Source organism: Orycteropus afer, unplaced genomic scaffold, assembly GCF_000298275.1.
Source record: "Orycteropus afer afer isolate SDZICR_OR568_19922 unplaced genomic scaffold, OryAfe1.0 scaffold00035, whole genome shotgun sequence".
NCBI lineage: Eukaryota > Metazoa > Chordata > Mammalia > Tubulidentata > Orycteropodidae > Orycteropus > Orycteropus afer.
Genome location: NW_006921622.1, coordinates 18,181,475 through 18,202,115, shown reverse-complemented (window position 1 = coordinate 18,202,115; position 20,641 = coordinate 18,181,475). Strand labels below are relative to the sequence as shown.

General features: G+C 37.7%; 1 protein-coding gene across 1 annotated transcript in view; it reads left to right on the top strand.

Moving 5' to 3' along the window:
- Nucleotides 1-20,641, top strand: part of MASTL (microtubule associated serine/threonine kinase like) — a 43,464-nt gene that overhangs the window by 11,390 nt on the left and 11,433 nt on the right. Inside the window, exons 3-9 of the mRNA XM_042780338.1 lie at nt 5,809-5,948; nt 7,154-7,242; nt 7,947-8,053; nt 8,331-8,478; nt 12,454-12,626; nt 14,746-15,891; nt 16,908-17,046. Of these exons, the coding sequence (XP_042636272.1) occupies nt 5,809-5,948; nt 7,154-7,242; nt 7,947-8,053; nt 8,331-8,478; nt 12,454-12,626; nt 14,746-15,891; nt 16,908-17,046 (1,942 nt within the window). The remainder of the gene's footprint in view (nt 1-5,808; nt 5,949-7,153; nt 7,243-7,946; nt 8,054-8,330; nt 8,479-12,453; nt 12,627-14,745; nt 15,892-16,907; nt 17,047-20,641) is intronic.

Here is a 20,641-nt window from a genome sequence, read left to right as displayed (position 1 = left end):
GCAGGTCATCCGGTTGTTGAAACATCTGAATGGGTATTCCATCAATTCCTGGGGCCTTGTTTTTCGCCACTTCCTTCAGTGCAGCTTCAAGTTCTTCTTTCAGTACCGTTGGTTCTTGATCGTATGCCACCTCCTGAAATGGATGACAATTGACCAATTCTTTTTGGTATAGTGACTGTGTATTCCTTCCATCTTCTTTTGATGTTTCCTGCATCATTCAATATTTTGCCTATAGAATCTTTCAGTATTTCAACTCAAGGCTTAAATTTTTTCCCCAGTTCTTTCAGCTTGAGAAATGCCAAGCATGTTCTTACCTTTTGGTTTTGTAATGCTAGGTCTTTGCACATTTCGTTATAGTAATTGGCTTTATCTGCTCTTTGAAATCTTCTATTCCGCTCTTTTATCTTGTCATTTCTTCCATTTGCTTTAGCTAGTCTCCATTCAAGGGCAAGTCTCAGAGTCTCTTTGGCATCCATTTTGGTCTTTTCTTCCTTTCTTGTCTTTTTAATGACCTCTTGCTTTCTGCGTGGATGATGTTCTTGATGTCTTCCCACAATTCTTCTGGTTTTTGGTCACTGGTGTTCAATGCATCAAATCTATTCTTTAAATGGTTTCTAAATCAGGATAGATATTATCAAGGTCATATTTTGGCTCTCATGGACTTGTTTTAATTGTCTTCAACTTCAACTTGAACGTGAATATTAGCAGATAATGGTCTGTTCCACAATCAGCTCCTAGCCTTTTTTTGGCTGAAGATACTAAACTTCTCCATTGCCTCTTGCCACAGATGTAGTCAGTCTGATTCCCCTGTATTCCATCTGGTGAAGTCTACATGTATAGCCATCGCTTATGTTGTTGATAAAAGGTATTTGCAATGAATAAGTCGTTGGTCTTGCAAAATTCTATCCTGTGCTCTCCAGCATTATTTCTATCTCCAAGGCCCTATTTTCCAACTTCCAGTAACTCTTGTTTCCAACTTTTGCATTCCGGTCACCAGTGATAATCAACACATCTTAATTACATGTTTGATCAATTTCAGACTATAGAAGTTGGTAGAAATCTTCGGTTTCCTCATCCTTGGATTTGGTGGTTGGTGCATAGATTTAGTAATAGTAGTATTAACTGGTCTTCCTTGTAGGTGTATGGATATTCTATCACTGACAGCGTTGTACTTCAGGACAGATCTTGAAACACTCTTTGTGATGATAAATGCCATACCATTCCTCTTCAATTTGTCATTCCTGGCATAGTAGATTGTATAGTTGTCTGATTCAAAATGGCCAAAACCAGTCCATTTCAGCTCATTAATGCCTAGGATATCAATCTTTATGCATTTCAGTTCATTTTTGACAACTTCCAATTTTCCTGGATTCATACTTTGTACATTCCATGTTCCAATTATTAATGGATGTTTGCATGTTTCTACTCATTTTAAGTCATGCCACATCAGCCAATGGAGGTCCCAAAAGCTTTACTCCATCCATATCATATAGGTTATCTGTAGTACTCTGAGGAGTCAGCTCTTTCCCATTTCCCAGTCATATTTTGAGTGCCTTCTGACCTGATGGGCTCATCTTCTGGCACTGTAGCGAATCATGTTTCAGGGCTATTCATAAAGTTTTTCAGACAGTGTTATATCGGATGGTGTTTCACTGCTATTCATAAGGTTTTCACCATCTCCAATTCTTTGAGAAGTGGATGACCTCTTCCTTCTTCCTAGTCTGTCTCAGTCTGTAAGCTGCGTTGAAACTGTGCACCATGTGCAACCCTGCCAGCACTTGAAACACCGGTGACACAGCCTCAAGCCTCACAACAACACACAAGCCACCACAGTACAACAAACTGACAGGTTTGTCTCGCTTAGCTGTTTGAACCCTCTCCACCCTCCCCTTATCTGGATCCCTGGCACTGCTCTGCTCCGTGGTCACCCTGGCTTTTCTTTCCCCCACTTTCCTGCCTCTTGGGAGTGGTGCCTAGGTCCCTCTCCTTATCTCGATCACTGGTGCTGCTCTGCTCTGTGGTCCCCCTGGCTTCTCTTTCTGCTGCTTTCTTGACTCTTAGGGGTGAGGCCTGGGTCCCTCCCCTTACCTGGATTCCTGGTACTGCTCTGCTCTGTGGTTGCCCTGGCTTCTCTTGCCCCTGCGTACAATACACACACACACACACACACACACACAGAGAGGATATGAGACCCTTATTGAATATATTGTTCCCTCGAATTTTTCCCAACCTGTAGCTTGTCTTTTTCTTATTTTGATAAAATCCTTTGATGAACAAAAGTATTTTTTACAAGATCCCATTTATCTATTTTGTTACCACATACTTTTTTATGTGCAGTGTGTATGATTCCCCAATGCCACGGCTGTAGTTGGAGCATCAGTTCTGACTTAGCCCTATGGAAGCTAGAGTTTCCCCAACCTTAGTACAACCATGGTAGTTGAAGGGCTCCATTGAATTACTGAACTTGGTAGATAAATAACTGTAATATTTTATTTCATATTCCTGAAATTAGGTAGTGAACCATATCTTGTCTTCCTAATTTATCAGTGGTGTAGATCCTTGATGCTCAAAGTACGGTCCACAGACAAGCAGCATCTGGGAACTTAGAAATGCAGAATCTCAAGCACTACCCAAAACCTGCTGACTTGGAGTACTCATTTTAATAAGATCCCCAGGCACATTAAAGTTTGAGTAGTATTGTTTAGACAAAACAAAAACTCTTTAGAAATGTGAAGCTATTTTCAGGCAAAGAAATAAGATATAACTGAACATACAATAAACCAAAACCCAACCAGTTGAGTTAGTTCTGACTCATGGAGACCTTATGTTTATCAGAGTAGAACTATGATCCATGGGTTTTCAACGGCTGATTTTTCAGAACCCTAGATCTTTCTTCTGAGGTACCTCTGGATGGACTATAACTCCCACCATTCATTTAGTAGCCCAGCGTGTTGACCATTTACATTCATAACAACAAATAATTGACCACTATGCACCAGATAATATGCTAGATGTGATATTGTTGTGTACAGGGAACAGGAAGAGAGAAAAGCATTTTTATTATGGAAACTTTCAATCCAACCTTACAAAAGAGTAGAAAGATTAATATAATGGATCCTCATATACTTATCACTTGACTTTAGCAATTTTCAGTATTTTGCCAAATTTGTACCATCAGCCTTTTCACTGAATGGTTTTAGCATCCTTTGATTTATTGCCTAGATTGATGATTTTATTTGTAAAATGATAGTTGTCTGATTCTAATTCCTCCCACTTTTATTAACTTAAAATCTTCTATGAAGACCTTTCCCTTATCAAATTTATTACTCTGATAGTTTGTATAAGGAAAGCACAATAAGTGCTTGATTCTTTCCTATTACTCACCAATTTTCAGACTTGCAATTTCCAAAACCTCCAAATTAGTATACTTTTTCCTGTACTTTTATGAACTAATGGATTTTTATAGGTATGATGTGAAATTCATTTCTATGCTCAAATTGTTCATCGTTAGCCAGTGGTAGCTACTTTAGCTATCTTCTGTGTTCTTTTACACTAACCTAGTATTCTGATGAGGAGCCCTGGTGGTAGTTTGAACCCACCAGCCACACTACAAGAGAATGATGTGGTAGTCTGCTTTTCTAAAGATTTCCACCTTAGAAACCTTATGAGCATATTTCTAATCTGTCCTGTAGGGTCACTATGAGAATCAAGGTGCTATCAGTGGATTTGGTTTGGGTTTTTTATTGTTTTGTTGGGTATTTTTTGTTTGCTATTTTATTAGCATTCTGATAATTTCCTTACTTGTCTAGTGTGATAAGCCATGTAAGGGTCATTTAGTAAATTTCCTTCCCCAGGCCTGGGCAAGGGGTCTAGTTGCTTTTATTGTGAAATAATGTTTAGATACCACAATCTCAGTGATGGCAATTCGTGAAGTTTATTGTCAATGGGTTGCCATTGCCTTTAGGCCTATTCAGTGTACAGACTAGAAAATACTTGTTTTTGTAGGAAGGGAAAAGTATACCATGAGTTACTTCCAACTCAATTAAAGATTGCTGTTGTTACTGTTAGGTGCTATTGAGTCAGTTCCAAATCATAGTGACCCTATGTACAACAAAACCAAATGCTGCCTGGTTCTGTGCCATCCTTACAGTCATTGCTATGTCCTGAATCCATTGTTGCAGCCACTGTGTCAATCATCTTGCTGAAGGTCTTCCTCTTTTTCTCTGACCGTCTACTATACTAAAAGTGATGTCCTTCTCCAAGGACTGGTCCCTTCTAATAACATGTCCAAAGTATATAAGATAAATTCTTAACCATCTTCAATTCTAAGAAGCATTGTGGCTGTACTTTTTCCAAGAGAGATTTGTTCATTCTTCTGGCAGTCCAGGGAATATTCAGTATTTTTTGCCAATACCATAATTCAGATGCATCAGTTCTTCAGTCTTTTTTATTCATTGTCCAGCTTTCACATGCATATGAGGCAATTAAAAACACCATGGCTTGGGTCAGATGCACCTAGTCCTCAAAGTGACATCCTTGCTTTTTAATACTTTACAGAGGGTCTTTTACAAAGATTTGCCTAGTGAAATATGTTGTTTGATTTATTTACTGCTTCTTCCATAGGTGTTGATTGTGGATCCAAGTAAAATGAAATCCTTGACAACTTCAGTCTTTTCTCTGTTTATCATGATGTTGCTTATTGGTCCTGTTGTGAGGACTTTCTGTAAAGATTACAGTCTTGTAAGCCCTATAGAGCAGTTCTCCTCTGTCCTATACAGTTGTTATAAGTCAGAACTGATTCAGTGACAATGGATTTTAAAGAGATATGAAAAGTAAATACAATGGATATTTCTGACAGGAGGGGATAGAGTGTGGGGAGACACACTATAAAGGACAATACTTGAATGATCAGTGAAACTTGAATATGTACTATACATTGTGTTGTTGTTGTTATGTGCCATCGAGTTGGCCCTGACTCATAGCGACCCCTCCTTGGGTTTCCGAGGCAGTATCATTATGGAAGTAGGATTGCCCAACCTTCCTTATTAGGTAATAGCATTATATTGGTGTCAAATTGACTAAAGTTTATTCCACTGTAATTGTATAATAATATCCTTACAAGGAGTTATATGATGAATTTACTGGAGGTCCTTTTCTCTTTAACTTCATTCTCAAATTGGTCAGTGGGATAAAAACAAAACTTGTATATTAATACAGATATTATTTTATACACATATATGTGGAAAGGGAAGGAAAAAAATGAGCAAAATGTTAATGGGTGAATCTAGATGAAGGATAGATGGGAAATTATTCTAATATTTTTGCAACTTTTCTGTTGGAAAAAAAAAAGACTTTTTCTTTAGACTAAATAGCTTAATTAAATTAAAAAAAAAAGAAAACCGGAAACCTCTATATTGCAATTTGAGGAAAACTGGTACTAATGTGTAATGGGTGATACCAAGAAAACTTTTGTCATAGAACCATACTAAAAATATATACCAAAAATATATTTATTTGTGAAGTTTAAGCAATTATATTGATTTTAATTGTGCAACACTTACTTTTTTTGTGTGTGATTTGGGTGAAAATTTACAGAGCAAATTTACTTTCCATACAGCAGTTCACATATACTTTGTCTCATGACATTGACCACAGTTTACCACAATGCAACAGCTCCCCTCCCACTTCCTCCCCATAGTTACCTCTTCCCTGTGTCCACCCCTCCATGCACTCCTGCCCCCTGAGCTGTCTCCCTGTGCATAAGCAGCCCTTCTTTCTCCCATGATACACTTACATTCTTTTTGATAGATAATGGAATATCTTATTGGTGGAGATGTCAAGTCTCTTCTACATATATATGGTTATTTTGATGAAGAAATGGCTGTGAAATACATTTCTGAAGTAGTACTGGCTCTAGATTACCTTCATAGACATGGGATCATCCACAGGTAATGACTTTCCCCTAAACTACTGTTTAAAAATACAAGTAATCAATTAATGTATTATATGTTTGAGTCTCAGATATTTACAGTAAGCACTTGTCCATATATCCAGGTTATCTAAAGTGCTAACTTGTATGACTTTAGAAATTTCATCAGCTCTTCTTTTGTCTGTGATTTTTGAGTATGTTGCTTTGGTCTTCAGTATAGCATTTTATTTTTTAATTATTTTATTGTTATTGAAAATATGTGCAGCAAAAACATATACCAATTCAAGTTTTTACACTTACAATTTAGTGATACTGATTACATTCTTTGAGTTGTGCAACCATTTTCACTCTCCTTTTCTGAGTTGTTGTTTTGTGCCATCGTGTCGGCCCCGACTCATAGTGACCCCTCCTTTGGTTTCCGAGGTGGTTTCACTACAGAAGTAGATTGCCCAACCTTCCCTCTGAGGAGTGGCTGGTGGGTTTGAACCACCAGCCTTCTGGTTAGCAGTCAGGTACTTTAGGCACTGTGCTACCAGATTCCTCCCTTATTAACATAAACTCACTGACTCATAAGGTTCCTTTCTATTTACTGTTGTCAATTTGATCCCATATAGATAGATCTTAAAATAGCATAATGCTCAAGGTAGAGATTCTTTACTAGTTCAAGCTAAACTATTGTTTGGTTTTAAGAAGACTTCCAGGAATATTTTTGTTTAAGGTTTAAAGATTAATTAAGGGCAGTAGTTTTGGGGTTTGAGTATAGCATTTTAATGTGAAGTATGTTGTATCCTTTTCCACTTCTCTACCATTGTACAAAAGTGCTGTTTTTTTTAGGCCCAGATGATTACAATATTTTTCTTTCTGTGAAGAAAGTTAGGTTAATAGGCTCTGCTCTATTAAAGGCTTAATCTTACTTTCTTTTGCAGAGGTAAATGTGATTTTTGTTTTACTTGACTTGAGATTTATTTTATCTAATGAAACTTAGTAAGTAATGCCAAAGATGATCTAGAATTCACCAGCTAACTTTTTTTTTTTTCTTAAATAGATTCAGGTATACAAAAGATATTTTGCTTTGAGATTTATTTTCTGCACTTTTCAAAACCACTTGTGAGTGCCATATTTTAGAGAAGATAAATAGGGTCTGTAACTTTATCTTTCTTGGCAATTCTAAAATTAACACTGGCCCTTTATTAGTTATCTGCTCTTTGCTTTTTTTATGTGCAGGGATTTGAAACCAGACAATATGCTTATTTCTAATGAGGGTCATATTAAACTGACAGATTTTGGCCTCTCCAAAGTTACTTTGAATAGAGGTAAGTAAAACAACCTTTTTTAAAAATAACAAATTTTAAACACTGTATTTCCTTACCTGAAACTACTTTGTTAGTTTATATTGAATAAAATTTATTGATTATTTTTTCCAAAATAGACTAGAATGGTGTAAAGGTATCTTTTTTTCAGTTAAAGATGAAAAATGGGAATAATTATTCTTGGATCTTCAGAGATCCTTGATGATCTCTTGGAGAGAATCATTTCTATTCTACTGATTTTTTAAAATTTCTACTGAAACTAGTTCTTACCAATAAACCATCAGTAAAATTACTAAAATATCTATAATGTGATAAAGGATTGATAGCTGAAGAACTTATGCAAATGTACATTACCATCACCAAGACCTTAATAAACAAACTGTCAGAGAAATTCACATGCAGTTGATCATGTATATATGTTAGTTACTGAGTACTCCCTAAAATGTAAGTATTTGGGTCATTTTACTGTGCTCCATTCATTTTAGAGCAAGACTTGATCCTTTGAAACTTTTTAATGATTTCTACCAGTTCACAAATTATTTTTCCTTTACAGTGTGATAGCTTCCCTGGGTATATTTAATTTATACTAGCCAGTTGTAGGTAAGGTTAATAACATGGAAAGAGAAACAAAGTTCAGAACATGTGATTATTGACTTAGTTGACGACAGCTGAGTTTTTAAAGAATTTTATATACTTTGCATACATAGATATCAATATGATGGATATCCTTACAACACCATCAATGGCTAAACCTAGACAAGACTATTCAAGAACTCCAGGACAAGTATTATCTCTCATTAGCTCTTTGGGATTTGTAAGTACTTGATGAGAAAAAACTCACATAACATGCCTTTTCTGTGGTGGCCATTTAAAATTTTAAATCCTAGCATTTTCTTTCTTATATTCTGAACTGCCTTTCTTTTCTTTTTAAAAAACATTCTAAAAAGATTTAAATACTCAAGCATGTTGAGTTACTTTTAGCTTAATAGTATATCTATTTAGAGGTATCATAGTGTACCTACTTTGGAGGGATTTTTGTGAAGGTAAATCTCTAGCTTTTTTTTTTTTTTTAATGTTTCTCTTTTTAATAGTACACACCAGTTGCAGAAAACATTCAAGACTGTACAGATATTCTTTCAACCCATGTATCTGAAACATCACAGTTTTCTCAAGGACTAATTTGTCCTATGTCTGTAGATCAAAAGGATACTACTTATGCTAGCAAACTACTAAAATCATGTAAGTATAAAATGAAAAGGTAGCTTTTTCTATTAAGTGTGTCCTTTGAGAAACTAAATGATTTAAAATTTTTAAATTTTGAGTATCAATGTTAGTAATTTAAATATGCACATATTTGAAGTCTCTGGCAAGTGTATGCATGACTATAAAATATTCCTCCTCAACCTAATTAAATGACTAAAAGAAGAAAAACATGTCAAGGTATTTGGTAACAAAAGAGCCCTTGTGACACAGTGATTAAGTGTTCAGCTACTAATCGAGAGGTTGGTGGTTAGAACCCACCAGCTGCTCTGTGGAAGAAAGATGGACAGTTTGCTTCCATAAAGATTTACAGTCTTGCTAATCGTATGGGCACAGTTCTACTCTGTCCTATTGGAATCATTTGACAACAATAGGTTCTTATTTTCCTCTATTTCATTGTTAAAATGGTTCTAAATAATGATATAGCAATAGCCAAGCTGGACCCAGAATGAAGTAGGATGTTAATAATGGCAATATAGTGGAAAGGGCATTTCTAGTTGAGGAACTAATAGAGCAGAGAGACAGGTGCATGAAAGTACATTCCACATTTAGACAATAGGGATTAAATGTAATGTGGAGGATTATTATAAAAGTCAAGGCAAGGTTTATACATGGAAAGAAACATTCTTTGATAGTTAACAGGAAGTAGAGGGGAGGGGAGGAAAAATTACTAGCTAAGAGACACATTCCTAGTAAGAGACACATTGATTTGGGTGAAGGGAAAGGCAATATACCAAAAGCAGGTGACCGGACAATATCACTAAGGAAAAAGAACTCATGGTAAGGTGCATAAGAATTACACACAACAAAGGTAACACTATTACAGTATTGCATTATCAGTAATAACAAACATTAAACTACAAGTGGATAGATAGGTAGTTACGTAAGATGATCAGGTAAGTATGTGAATGAGACTATACCATCACCATATATACATTTGGTGGACAGTATCTCTACATTTGTATTTGTATGTGCTATAAAAATGTCCATATATAAAATAGTGTTAACAGGGGGAAAGTTATGATAACTTCTTAGGCAAAACCAAGTACCTTGAGAGAATCAGTACTAGTTGCAGCGGACATCAAGGTCATGTGGCATAACATAGTCCACAAAGACTGTGCTCCACATCCTACTTTGGTGACGAGCAATTAGGGTCTTAAAAGCTTGTAAGCAGCCATCTATGGTACAAATACTGGTCCCTCCTTGTGCGGAACAAAGCAGGGTGGAGAAAATCAAAGACACATGGAAACAATTAGCCCAAGGGACTAGTGGACCATGGGAACCTAAGTCTTCACGACACTGAGACCAGAAGAACTAGGTGGTGCCTGACTACCACTGTCAACCACTCTGAAAAAGATAAAACTTACAGATCCCAGATAGAGTGGGAGAAAAATGTAGAACTAAATTCAAAATAATAATTTAAAAAACAAACAAACAACAACAACAAAAAAAAAAACAGGCTTACTAGTCTGATAGAGGTTGGTGAAAGCCCTAAGACTATGGCTCCTCATCACCCTTTGGTGCTGGAAATGAACTCACTTCAATGAGTTCAATTGGTTTACTTCAGCTAAATAATAGACAGGTCTACCAGATGAACAATTACACCAGGGAGGTAAGCACTCCTTAGCATAATCAAGAGATCAAAAGAGTAGCATTTGTACAGGGATAAAGTTTATGGCAGGAATGCATAGGAAAGAAGGACACAGGGAAATGGTAACCACAGGTAGGAAGTGGGAAAAGAGCTGTTACATTGTGGGGACTGCAATCAGTGTCATGAAACAAACTGTGTATGAACTTTGAATGGAAAATGAATTTGCTCTGTAAACTTTTACCCAAATCAGAATAAAAAGTCAAACACATATATTAAGTTATAGAAAATGGGGAGCTATCAAAGATTCTTAAGTAAGGAATAGTATGATTATTTCAGTGGTTCAGACAGAACTCATAATAACCATATAGTATGTACATGGCATTCGATTAGATACAAGTTCCCATAATACTGAGGGAATGCAGCTGAGCAAATTAGCCAAGTAGCAAGGTCTGTGCTCAGTGAGATTCAGGAATTCCACTGAGAGAATGCATGCACCAAAAAGAAGGTTCAATAAGATAGACGAAAATTCTCCTTTCAATGTTAAAGTTCTATGCTTGATAGATCACAAAGTTGTAAGACTAAGAATTTTCTTGAGATTAGAGTCATATCCACCTTTCTTGGGAAAGAGAAAAGTTATGTAAAATGCATGTGTTATGGTCCTTAATAAAATTCCAGTTGTCTTATTGTATCTAATTTTAAGTTGAGAAGGAACAATTTTTTAAAAAAATTGTGATTTGGGTGAAAGTTTACAGAGCACATTCACTTTTCATACAGCAGTTCATACATATGTTGTCTCATGACATTGACCACAATTTACCACAATGCAACAGCTCCCCTTCCACTTCCTCCCGATAGTTACCGCTTCCCTGTGTCCATCCCTTCATGCACTCCTGCCCCCTGAACTGTCTCCCAGTGCATAAACAGCCCCTCTTTCTCCCATGATTGTTCTCTCCAAGGAGTGTATCTACCTCAGGTGTATGTTCAACTCATATGGCTATCTTTTGTTTGGCTGGAAGCCACAGGTGTGGGTTCAATTCTAGACCTGAAGAGCAGCTAGGGGCCATAGTCTCAGTGGTTCCACCAGGCTCTATCAGACCAGCAAACCTGGTCTTTTTTTTTTTCCCCCGAAATTATTTTGAGTTTTGTTCCACATTGTTCTCCCTCTCTATCCAGGATCTCCTCAATAGACCCCCTCTGAGTGGTTGACAGTGGTAGCCAGGCATCATCTAGTTCTTCTGGTCTCATAGTCATATAGACTGAGGATCGCATGGTGTACTGGTCACGAGGACTAATTGTTTCCATGAATCTTTAGTTTTCCTCATTCTTCTTAGCTCTGGATGAGAAGAGACCCATTGTTGCGTCTAGATGGCTGCTTGCAAGCTTATAAGCTCCCAGTCACTACTCGCCACAGTAGAAGGTGGAACAATGTTTTGTGTAGTATGTTATGCCAATTGAGCTTGATGTCCCCTGTGACTATGGTCCTGAGCCCACAGGTTCAACTACTTGCTCCCTCTGGTTAGCTGGCTGTGACCAAGAAGTGACTACAACCTTGTCCATTGTCAGCTCTACTATACCCCTGGGAATTCTTATAGAACATACAAATACACTTGTATAACCATTGTCTACCAACCCTATACATGGTCTTGGGTACACTCCCTGCTGCACAGACGTACCTAATAGTTCAGCCTGCCCACCCATCTGTCCATGTGTATACCCGTGTTTGGAGAAGGAACAATTTTTAACTCATTATTCATTGACATATCATAAAAGAATATCACGTGGATAGTATTGCTTTATTGTACCGGTTCATTGTCTGCCAGTTTACCATTACTTATTTGTTTTATCCAGTGATAATAAGGAAATATCTTAAGGATATGAATTGTTCATCCTTATAAATGTATAAACCTCAACATTAAAATAAAGCTATAATTTTAATTAAATAGAAATTGAATTAAGTAAATCTGGTCAATTTCAACCTTATAGCATATCTGGATATAGCATTTCAGTAATGTTTCTTTATCAAGAATAATTTCAAATTGGATAATGGGTATTCAGAATTGATTTCCTCCAAATTATAAATTGTTTCCTTTGTCCTGATTTTGATTTCACTAATGTGGAGGGGGTTTTGTTTTGTTTTAAATTTTCAGCACAGTACTAGTATTTATAACAATTGGTATACCTAAACATAGGAAGCATGCCAGAAAGACATGCAGCCATTCCATGTGGATTGAATAGTATTTATGTAGAAATATTTATGATATGCAGTTCCTTATTTTGTTGCTAATTACCTATAGAAGAAACATTCAGGCTAGGAACTAAGGAAGATGTGACATAAGCTTAATTTTTTTTTCTCTTTCCCATAGGTCTTGAAACAGTTGCCTCTAACCCAGGAATGCCTGTGAAGTGTCTAACTTCAAATCTACTCCAATCTAGGAAAAGGTTGGCTACATCAAGTGCCAGTAGTCAATCCCATACTTTTCTATCTAGTATGGAATCAGAATACCACAGCAGCCCCAGATGGGAAAAGGATTGCCAGGTTAGGGTGAATTTTATCTTACTTAAAATAATTATATATTTCAGATTGATAGATAAACATTCATACCTTTTCATATAAATTCTGTAAGGAAATGAAATTGTTACATGAATGGCAGTCAAGATACTTAAAATTCTTCACTGTCTTGTACATTCTGTCAAATTATTTTGAAATATTTCATTACTCATTCAGCTATGAAATTGTTCTTGTTTGACTATATAAGGAGATGCCAATTTTTAAAATTCTTGTAAATTGATGTATGTTTGGCTTCTAGGCATCTAAATATTGCTCCTTCTTTTTTTCAAATTCCCTACTCAGCTGGCTATATTAGCTAGTTGTTTATTTTTTAACTTTTTATTGTTGTTTAGGTCAAAGTTTACAGTGCAAATTCATTTTCCTTCAATAGTTCATACACATTTTGTTTCGTGAACCGATTGAAATCCCCACAATGTAATAACACTCCTCCCATCTGCTCCCTGGGGTTACCATTTCCCTTTGTCCTTCTTTCCTATTCACTCCTGCCTTCTGAGTTTTATTCTTGGGCAAATGCTGCCTTTTTGCTCTCCTATGGTTGATTGTTTTAAGGAGTGCTTACCTTGCTGATGTTGTTGTTCACTTCGTAGGTCTGTCTTTTGTTTGGCTGAAGGTTAAGCCATTGGAGTGAGTTCACTTCCAGGCTTGAAGGTGACTAAGGGCCATAGTCTCGGGGGTCCCACCAGTTTCTATCAGACTAGTAAGCCTGATCTTTTTTTTTATTATTTTGAGTTTTTTTCTACATTTTTCTCCAACTCTATTCAGGATCTCTAATTTTGATTCCTATCAGAGTGGTAGTTGGGCACCATCTAGTTCTCAGGGTCATGAAGGCTGAGATTCCCACGGTCTACTAATCCCTTGGAGTAATTGTTTCCATGTATCTTTGATTTTCTTTACTCTTCTTTGCTCCAGACAAGGAGAGACAAATAGTTGTGTGTTAGGTGGCCGTTTGCAAGCTTTTAAGACCCTAGTCTCTAGTCACCAAAGGAGGATGTAAAACAGTGACTTTGTGGACTATGTTATGCCAGCTGATCTTGATATCCCCTGCGACTATGGTCCTGAGCCCACAGGCCCAGTGACTCATTCCCTCAAGGTGTTTAGTTTTGGCTAAGAAGTTTTCACAACTTTACCCCCTGTTAGCTTTACTATATGCATGGACATTTTTATAGCATGCACAAATATGTATGTAGAATATCCTCTGCCAAACTTATATATGGTTGTGGGTATAGTCCCATTTGCCTGCTGTTTTGGTTCTCTAGTGTTGCTCTTACAGAAAATACCACAAATGGGTAGTTTGGTTTATTCTGTTACAGTTTAAGAGGCTAGAAGTCTGAGTTCAAAGCTCTAGGGGCTGGGTGAAGGCCCACTGACTTTGGGCTTCAGCTCTGCCTCTTGCTCCTGGCCCACTGGAGCTAGAGGCTTCTCTTAACTCAGGCAGCTACTGGCTGGTGAGGCTGACAAACCCAAGGTTGACAAGTAAAATGAGACAGTCCCAAGATTATCAAGCAACATGGCACGCCACTAGTTCAATTCCAGAAACAGTCCCAAGATTGGCAGACAACATGGCAGGTTGCTGAATGAAGACTCAGCTACATGCAAGGGTCCAAGTGTGCCAAAAAGCTTAGAGACCTTCCCCAAACCTGTCTTCTTATATACTAGAAGCAGACCACATTCTTAAGCAGCTACTCAGCTGCTCCAGTAGATTCCACCATGGAGTTGATGGGGAATCAACTCCTCATGGGGAATAACTACACCCAGCTGCCTAGCCACTCAAAACCAGGCCCAGCCAAGCTGACACACAACCTTACTGCCACACCTACCTATACCTGATTGTTTTGCATGTGTACCTAGGTATCCGTTTGTAGACTGATGTTTGTTATTACTCATAATAATATATATAAACATACACTCTAATGATTTATTTTTCTTTTTCATTCTCTATTATCATTGTTCTTCTGTTCCACTGAAAAGTGGGAATAGGTAACATAGGGGTTAATGAGGCCATTTATCTCATCTACGTGTACAAAAGTCAACAAAGTTAAAAATCTTAGCTTTAAAAAACTAAAATAACTTATTTTTCACCTCTCAGGAAAATGATGAGGCATTGGGCTCTACAGTGATGAGTTCAAATGCAATTGAAAAACCTTTATGTACAAAATCTACAAATGCCATCGAGACCAGAAATTTCCATAAAAAGGATCTTGAGTTAGCCCTTTCTCCCATTCACTCCAGCACTGGGATTCCTGACACTGGAAGCTCTTTGGTAAACGTTGCAAAAACATGCTTCTCTGGGAAAGTTTCTTGGGAAGCTAGGGAACTGGATGTAAATAATATTAATATGCCCACTGATACAAGCCAGTCTGATTTCCATCAGTCACATCAGTGGAGTGTTGATTCTAGTAATATGACTGATGATCACCGGGGAAAAAAGGGTTTAAAAAGAAATTTTGAGTTCATTGATTCTAGTCCTTGTCAGAAAATTATACAGAATAAAAAAAATTGTGTAGAGTATGATTGTAGTAATGAAATGATGGATTGTCATATAAATCAAAGTACAAGCTTAACAGCTGAAGTCCAGGACCTTAAGATATCAGTATACAGAAGTCAGCAAAGTGACTGTGATAATAAGAACATTGTCAATTCTTTTATTGATAAACAACAAACACCAGAAAAATCACCTATCCCAATGATAGCCAAAAACCTTCTGTGTGAACTAGATGAAGATTGTGACAGGAACAGTAAGAAGGATTACTTAAGTTCTAGTTTTCTATGTTCTGATGATGATAGAGCTTCTAAAAGTATGTGTATGGATTCTGATTCATCTTTTCCTGGGATTTCTATAATGGAAAGTTCATTAGAAAAGCAGTCCTTAGATCCAGAGAAAAGCATCAAAGAAAGCTCTTTTGAAGAATCAAATATTGTAGATGTACTGAATGTATCACCAAACCATCAAGAAAATGCCTTGCCAAAAGGTGATGAGAATCCTGCAATCCAAGACAACAATGAAAAAATGTTAGCTCCCTCTTCAGAGGTGTTGAAAACATTAACCGTGTCTAAGAAAAATGTTGTAGCTTTTCGAAGTTTTAACAACCATGTTAATGCATCCAATAACTCAGAACCATCCAAAACGAGCATTACTTCTTTAGATGCTATGGATATTTCATGTGCTTACAGTGATTCATATCGCATGGTGATAACCCCCAATCAAAAAAGAAGATCCTTTATACCATATCAGGTATGTTACAATTTTTCTAAGACTCTGTTGTTTTGATTATGGGGAAATAAACTAAGGTCAGAGACTTGCCTCTCAATTGGACTGTGCCTAACATATATTTTTGTTCCCTTTGTTGAGAATCTATGGGTTTGGGGAATTTTAATATAGAAAGATAAAGCTGGTAATAATAACATTTATAATTATTATTTGAGTACAATGCCTTCTTCCATTTGCATAGCTCTGTATACTTACTAAGAAAATAACAATCACATATTTTCACTTGATCCTTGCAACACTCTGATACAAAATTTATGTCCATTCTACCTCACTGCCTTCTAAGATTAGATAATCTCTTTTCTTTATAGAAAAGAAATTTAAAACTTTGTATTTCAAATCTTATTTTGTTTTTATTTTTTAGACTTTTATCTTATAAACCCACAGTGTCATTTTTTTTTTCTTACTATTGAGAGACATCATAATATAAAAACTATAAACCTTGAACTTATGGTTACAAGACTTGGGTTTTCTATCTGAAACTTACTGAGTGACTTAGAAGTCCCTTACTATCTATAGGGGATAATGGTCTGTCCTACTGATCCCACAGGATTGGTGTGAGACAACAAAATATCATGAAAACTTTTAAATGCCATTTAGTACAAGACATTATTCTATCTTATGTACTGTCCTAATATTGCAATCATTTATTAGTCATAGCCTCCCTCAGTGGCTGTTAGCCTTGTATTAATCCATGCTATCAAAGAACTCTTTCTTGTGGATTTTTTCATGGTTTCTTGCATATATAAATCTTATTGAAAGGATTGGAGTTATCTAAGGTATTAAACTTCATTAGCTATTAGGACATTTCATGATTATACATAGTTACTGTGTCCATATTCAAAACTGGCAAAGGAAAGGTTTGAGTACATATTTTATGCCTGGCAGCCTATGCCCTCAATTTCCTTTTATTTCAGCATTTCTATACACTGTCAAAGGAATTAATATATTTGCTGTCTTTCAAACTCTTTGTAAATTAACAGACCCCAAATCAAAACAAGTCAGGAACTCCATACCGAACTCCAAAGAGTGTGAGAAGAGGAGCAGCCCCAGTGGATGATGGACGAATTCTAGGAACTCCAGATTACCTTGCACCTGAGTTGTTATTAGTCAGGGCCCACGGTAAGAGATGCATGACTTGAGTTCTTGAAGTGTTATTTATCTAAGGCCACATTTTCTTTCGAGGTAAACTTGTTTTAAATTTCTTTGGTATTTAGATTGCCTAAAGTAAAACAAAATGTAAAAAGGATGTGGGAGCAGCATCCTCTGATTTCCTCTAACCTCGTGAGAGGGAAAGAGTCACCATCAGCAGCCCAAGGCTTATTCCTATAATGCTAAACATACGACCACCCTCCAGCCTTTTTACCAACTCTGATACAAACCATCTACTCCTTCTATAGCACTCATTACTTCTCTGCACGGTTGATAATTCATTGCATTTGCCACACAGAACTCAGAGACAATACAAGATTATGCAGTTTATTAGGGAAGTAACAGGTTACAGTTCAGATTCAGGAATGCTCTCGGGATGCAATTTTTCCTCAGGATAGTCTCTGCGGTGTAGTAAATTACTTTGTGTGGCTTTTCTACCCATAAGTCCTTGTAAACTCCAAGGTGGGATTTTCTATGAGCAACTGAGGAGCTCCTGATTGCTGAAGTTGTCCACCTGGAGTATTTCTGTTGGGAGTGGCACAAAACAATTTTCTAGGAGGTGCCCACTCTCTCTCAGGTGCTTAGAGTTCTGATGCTATGATTGGCTAGTTTGACCACCCTGCCGGGCTCAAAAGGAGGCTTCCTAGGGGCAGAACTCTCTCTCTCTCTGACTGCTGGTTGAGGAAGACGTGCTGCTGAAAGAGACACGGGCTCCTGAGACATGCTGCTGGGAAACAGATGCAAGAGACATGCATTGCTGAGTGAGACACTGAGGGACCAGCACTGCTGGGAAAGAGACTGTGAGAGACTGTTGGCTGAGGGACGGTGGGGCTGGGAGAGAGACTGAGCATTTTTTCCTGAACTTGAATTGTAGCCTGTCGTGCTTCCCTAATAAACCCCATAATCTGTGAGCTCTGTGTGGCCACAGCAGCGAATTATCGAACCCAGGAGAGAGGTGGTGTATGTTTTGGGAGGAACGGTTGGTCAAAGGGCTAGAGGGAGGCAGCATGTCTGGCCTTGCAGTAATAGGCCTTGCGTTACTGCTGGTAATCCTGTCTTCCTCTTGTAGGATTAGAGGAGGTCAGAACATGTGGCCTCCCTGCCCTTTTTGCAGTTTCCCCTCCACTTTGCCCTCAGGCATGCTTCCCTTGTCCTTGGCCTCTTGGCCCAACCTCTGCTTTGCTCAGGCAAGTGTTATAAAACTCTGCCAACAGGGACACTTGCATGCAGCCCACTCTGCCAGTAAGCCTCCTGCCCAAAGGCACTCAGCTTTCTCACTTTGTGGGCCAGCAGGCCAGCAAGCCCGTTGCTCTGTTTCATGCCTGTTGGTTCCTCAGCTGGTCGTCTCTGCTGGTCTGCCAAGAGGTCCAGCACAGGGATCTCAGGTCTAAGAATGCTCTTTATTCCACCTCTACTCTTCTTCCTTGATGGCAGTGAGATCCCCCTTTCTGTCTCTAGGAGGGCTTATTTTAAGCCTAGCCAAATTACAAAACCAATCCCCACATTGTTGTTGTTGTTGTTGTTATGTGCCGTCGAGTCGGCTCCGACTCATAGCGACCCCTCCTTGGGTTTCCGAGGCAGTATCACTACGGAAGTAGGATTGCCCAACCTTCCTTCCAAGGAGTGGCTGGTGGGTTTGAACCGCCAGCCTTCTGGTTAGCAGTCAAGTGCTTTAGCCACTATGCTACCAGAGAGTTCCATATACCTTATTTGCATGGTTTCACCCAGTGGTGGGAGTCACAAAGACTGGTTAGAAAAGCTATACCAACTAGTTCACTGTACCACACAAAATAAACTCATGCAGTCCTCTTGTTTATATGGCATTTATTGTAGGAGAGGAAAAAAGAAATGGCCATGGCTGTCTTATTCTCTGAATGTGGAAGGCCAAACATTGAATAATATGCAGCCATTTGTCCTTTGCCTTCTGAATCAGTCTCAGTGATCCAGAGAAGCCCCACCTCCCACCCCTTTTGCCTGTTCCTCTATTAACTTTGTTCTAATGTTTCCTCAAGTCTGTTCTAATTTGCACTCAGAAATACAAAGGTGGTTCTGAACTTCTGTTCACTGTTCTGAAATCTTTTTCTGTTTTAATTCTCATTTATACTCTCAGCAGAAGGGTTAAACCAGAAATGAGCCATCCTTAAAAATGGAACATAAAAGAATTGAAGAATGACATTTTATTTCCCTTCTTATATTCTGAAATCAGCCCCTTCTACATCTTGATATTAATTACTTCCCCTTTTCTTGGGCCCCTTTCATGATCACCTATCTCATCCTTCCCACTCCACACACACTCCTTCTTCCATTTTTACTTCTTTGCTGGCTCTTTTCCTCAGCCTAAAAATGTTACCAACCTTCTTTTCCCTCATTGCCTAACTTTTCAAATGTTTCCTGTTTTCTTTCCGTGATTATTTTTGCTCTGACAATCTTACTATGTAACAAAAACTCTTCCATACCATCACCAATGATGCCCTTATTGTCACATGTACCAGTCCTTTCTCAAGGTCATTCCTCTTACATCTGTTGCTTCTCAGTATCTTTGTCTCTTCTAAATATAGTAGTTCTTCTGGACTGTTCTTTACCTTATCTTCCCTCACACGTGCTTCCTGTTAATCTCATCACTGTCATGACTTCATCTATCTCTCTCTAAACAGCGTACTCATGTCTAAACTGCCTACTCAATAGTCTATTGGTCTTTCAAATGTTGTATCTCAAAGATGAGCTTATCAAGCTTCCTCATTCTGTTCACTGTTTTATCTTCTTCGTAGAGACAGTCACCTTAAATCTTGTAACTTCAGCTGATTTCTATGTAAGAATTTCATCTTTCACTTAATTTTAATACTTCCGTAGTGATACTGCCTCGAAAACCCAAGGAGGGGTCGCTATGAGTCGGGGCCGACTCAATGGCACATAACAACAACAACAACAACTGATCTCTTCACTTGCAGCCTATTGCCTCTCATAATTGTCATCAGATTTCTTTTTCTAAAACATAATATGGTTCTCATACTTCTTCCTCAAAAAGCTATGCTTATTCCCTCTTACCTGCAAAATAAAATCCAAATTACTGAGCATAGTATTTTAGGCTCTAAGCTCCCATAGTAACCTCATCTCTCAAAGAATCTCTTTATATGCCTTGTTTCCCCATTCTGTTTTTTATTCCTAAGTCATCTTTATTTTGCACATGCATTATATATATACACTGGTTTAGAAAAACCAGTACCCAATAATTTTCAATTAAATTTCTTCTAATCTTCTCACCCATCATCAGCTTAAATATCACCTTTTCTGTAAAGCATCCCTTAACCAACTAATTTATTATTCAATCAATTTATTATTCATTCCTATATCACTTTATTAGAAACTGCTTAAAATATGTGTCATTCTTCCTATGTTGTATAAATGTCTTTGTCTACCACAAAGCTTAACAAAATTTCTTAAGAGCAGAATCTGGGTTTTACTACCTTCTATATAGCACTCCCACCAGCCACTCCTCGGAAGGAAGGTTGGGCAATCCTACTTCCGTAGTGATACTGCCTCGAAAACCCAAGGAGGGGTCGCTATG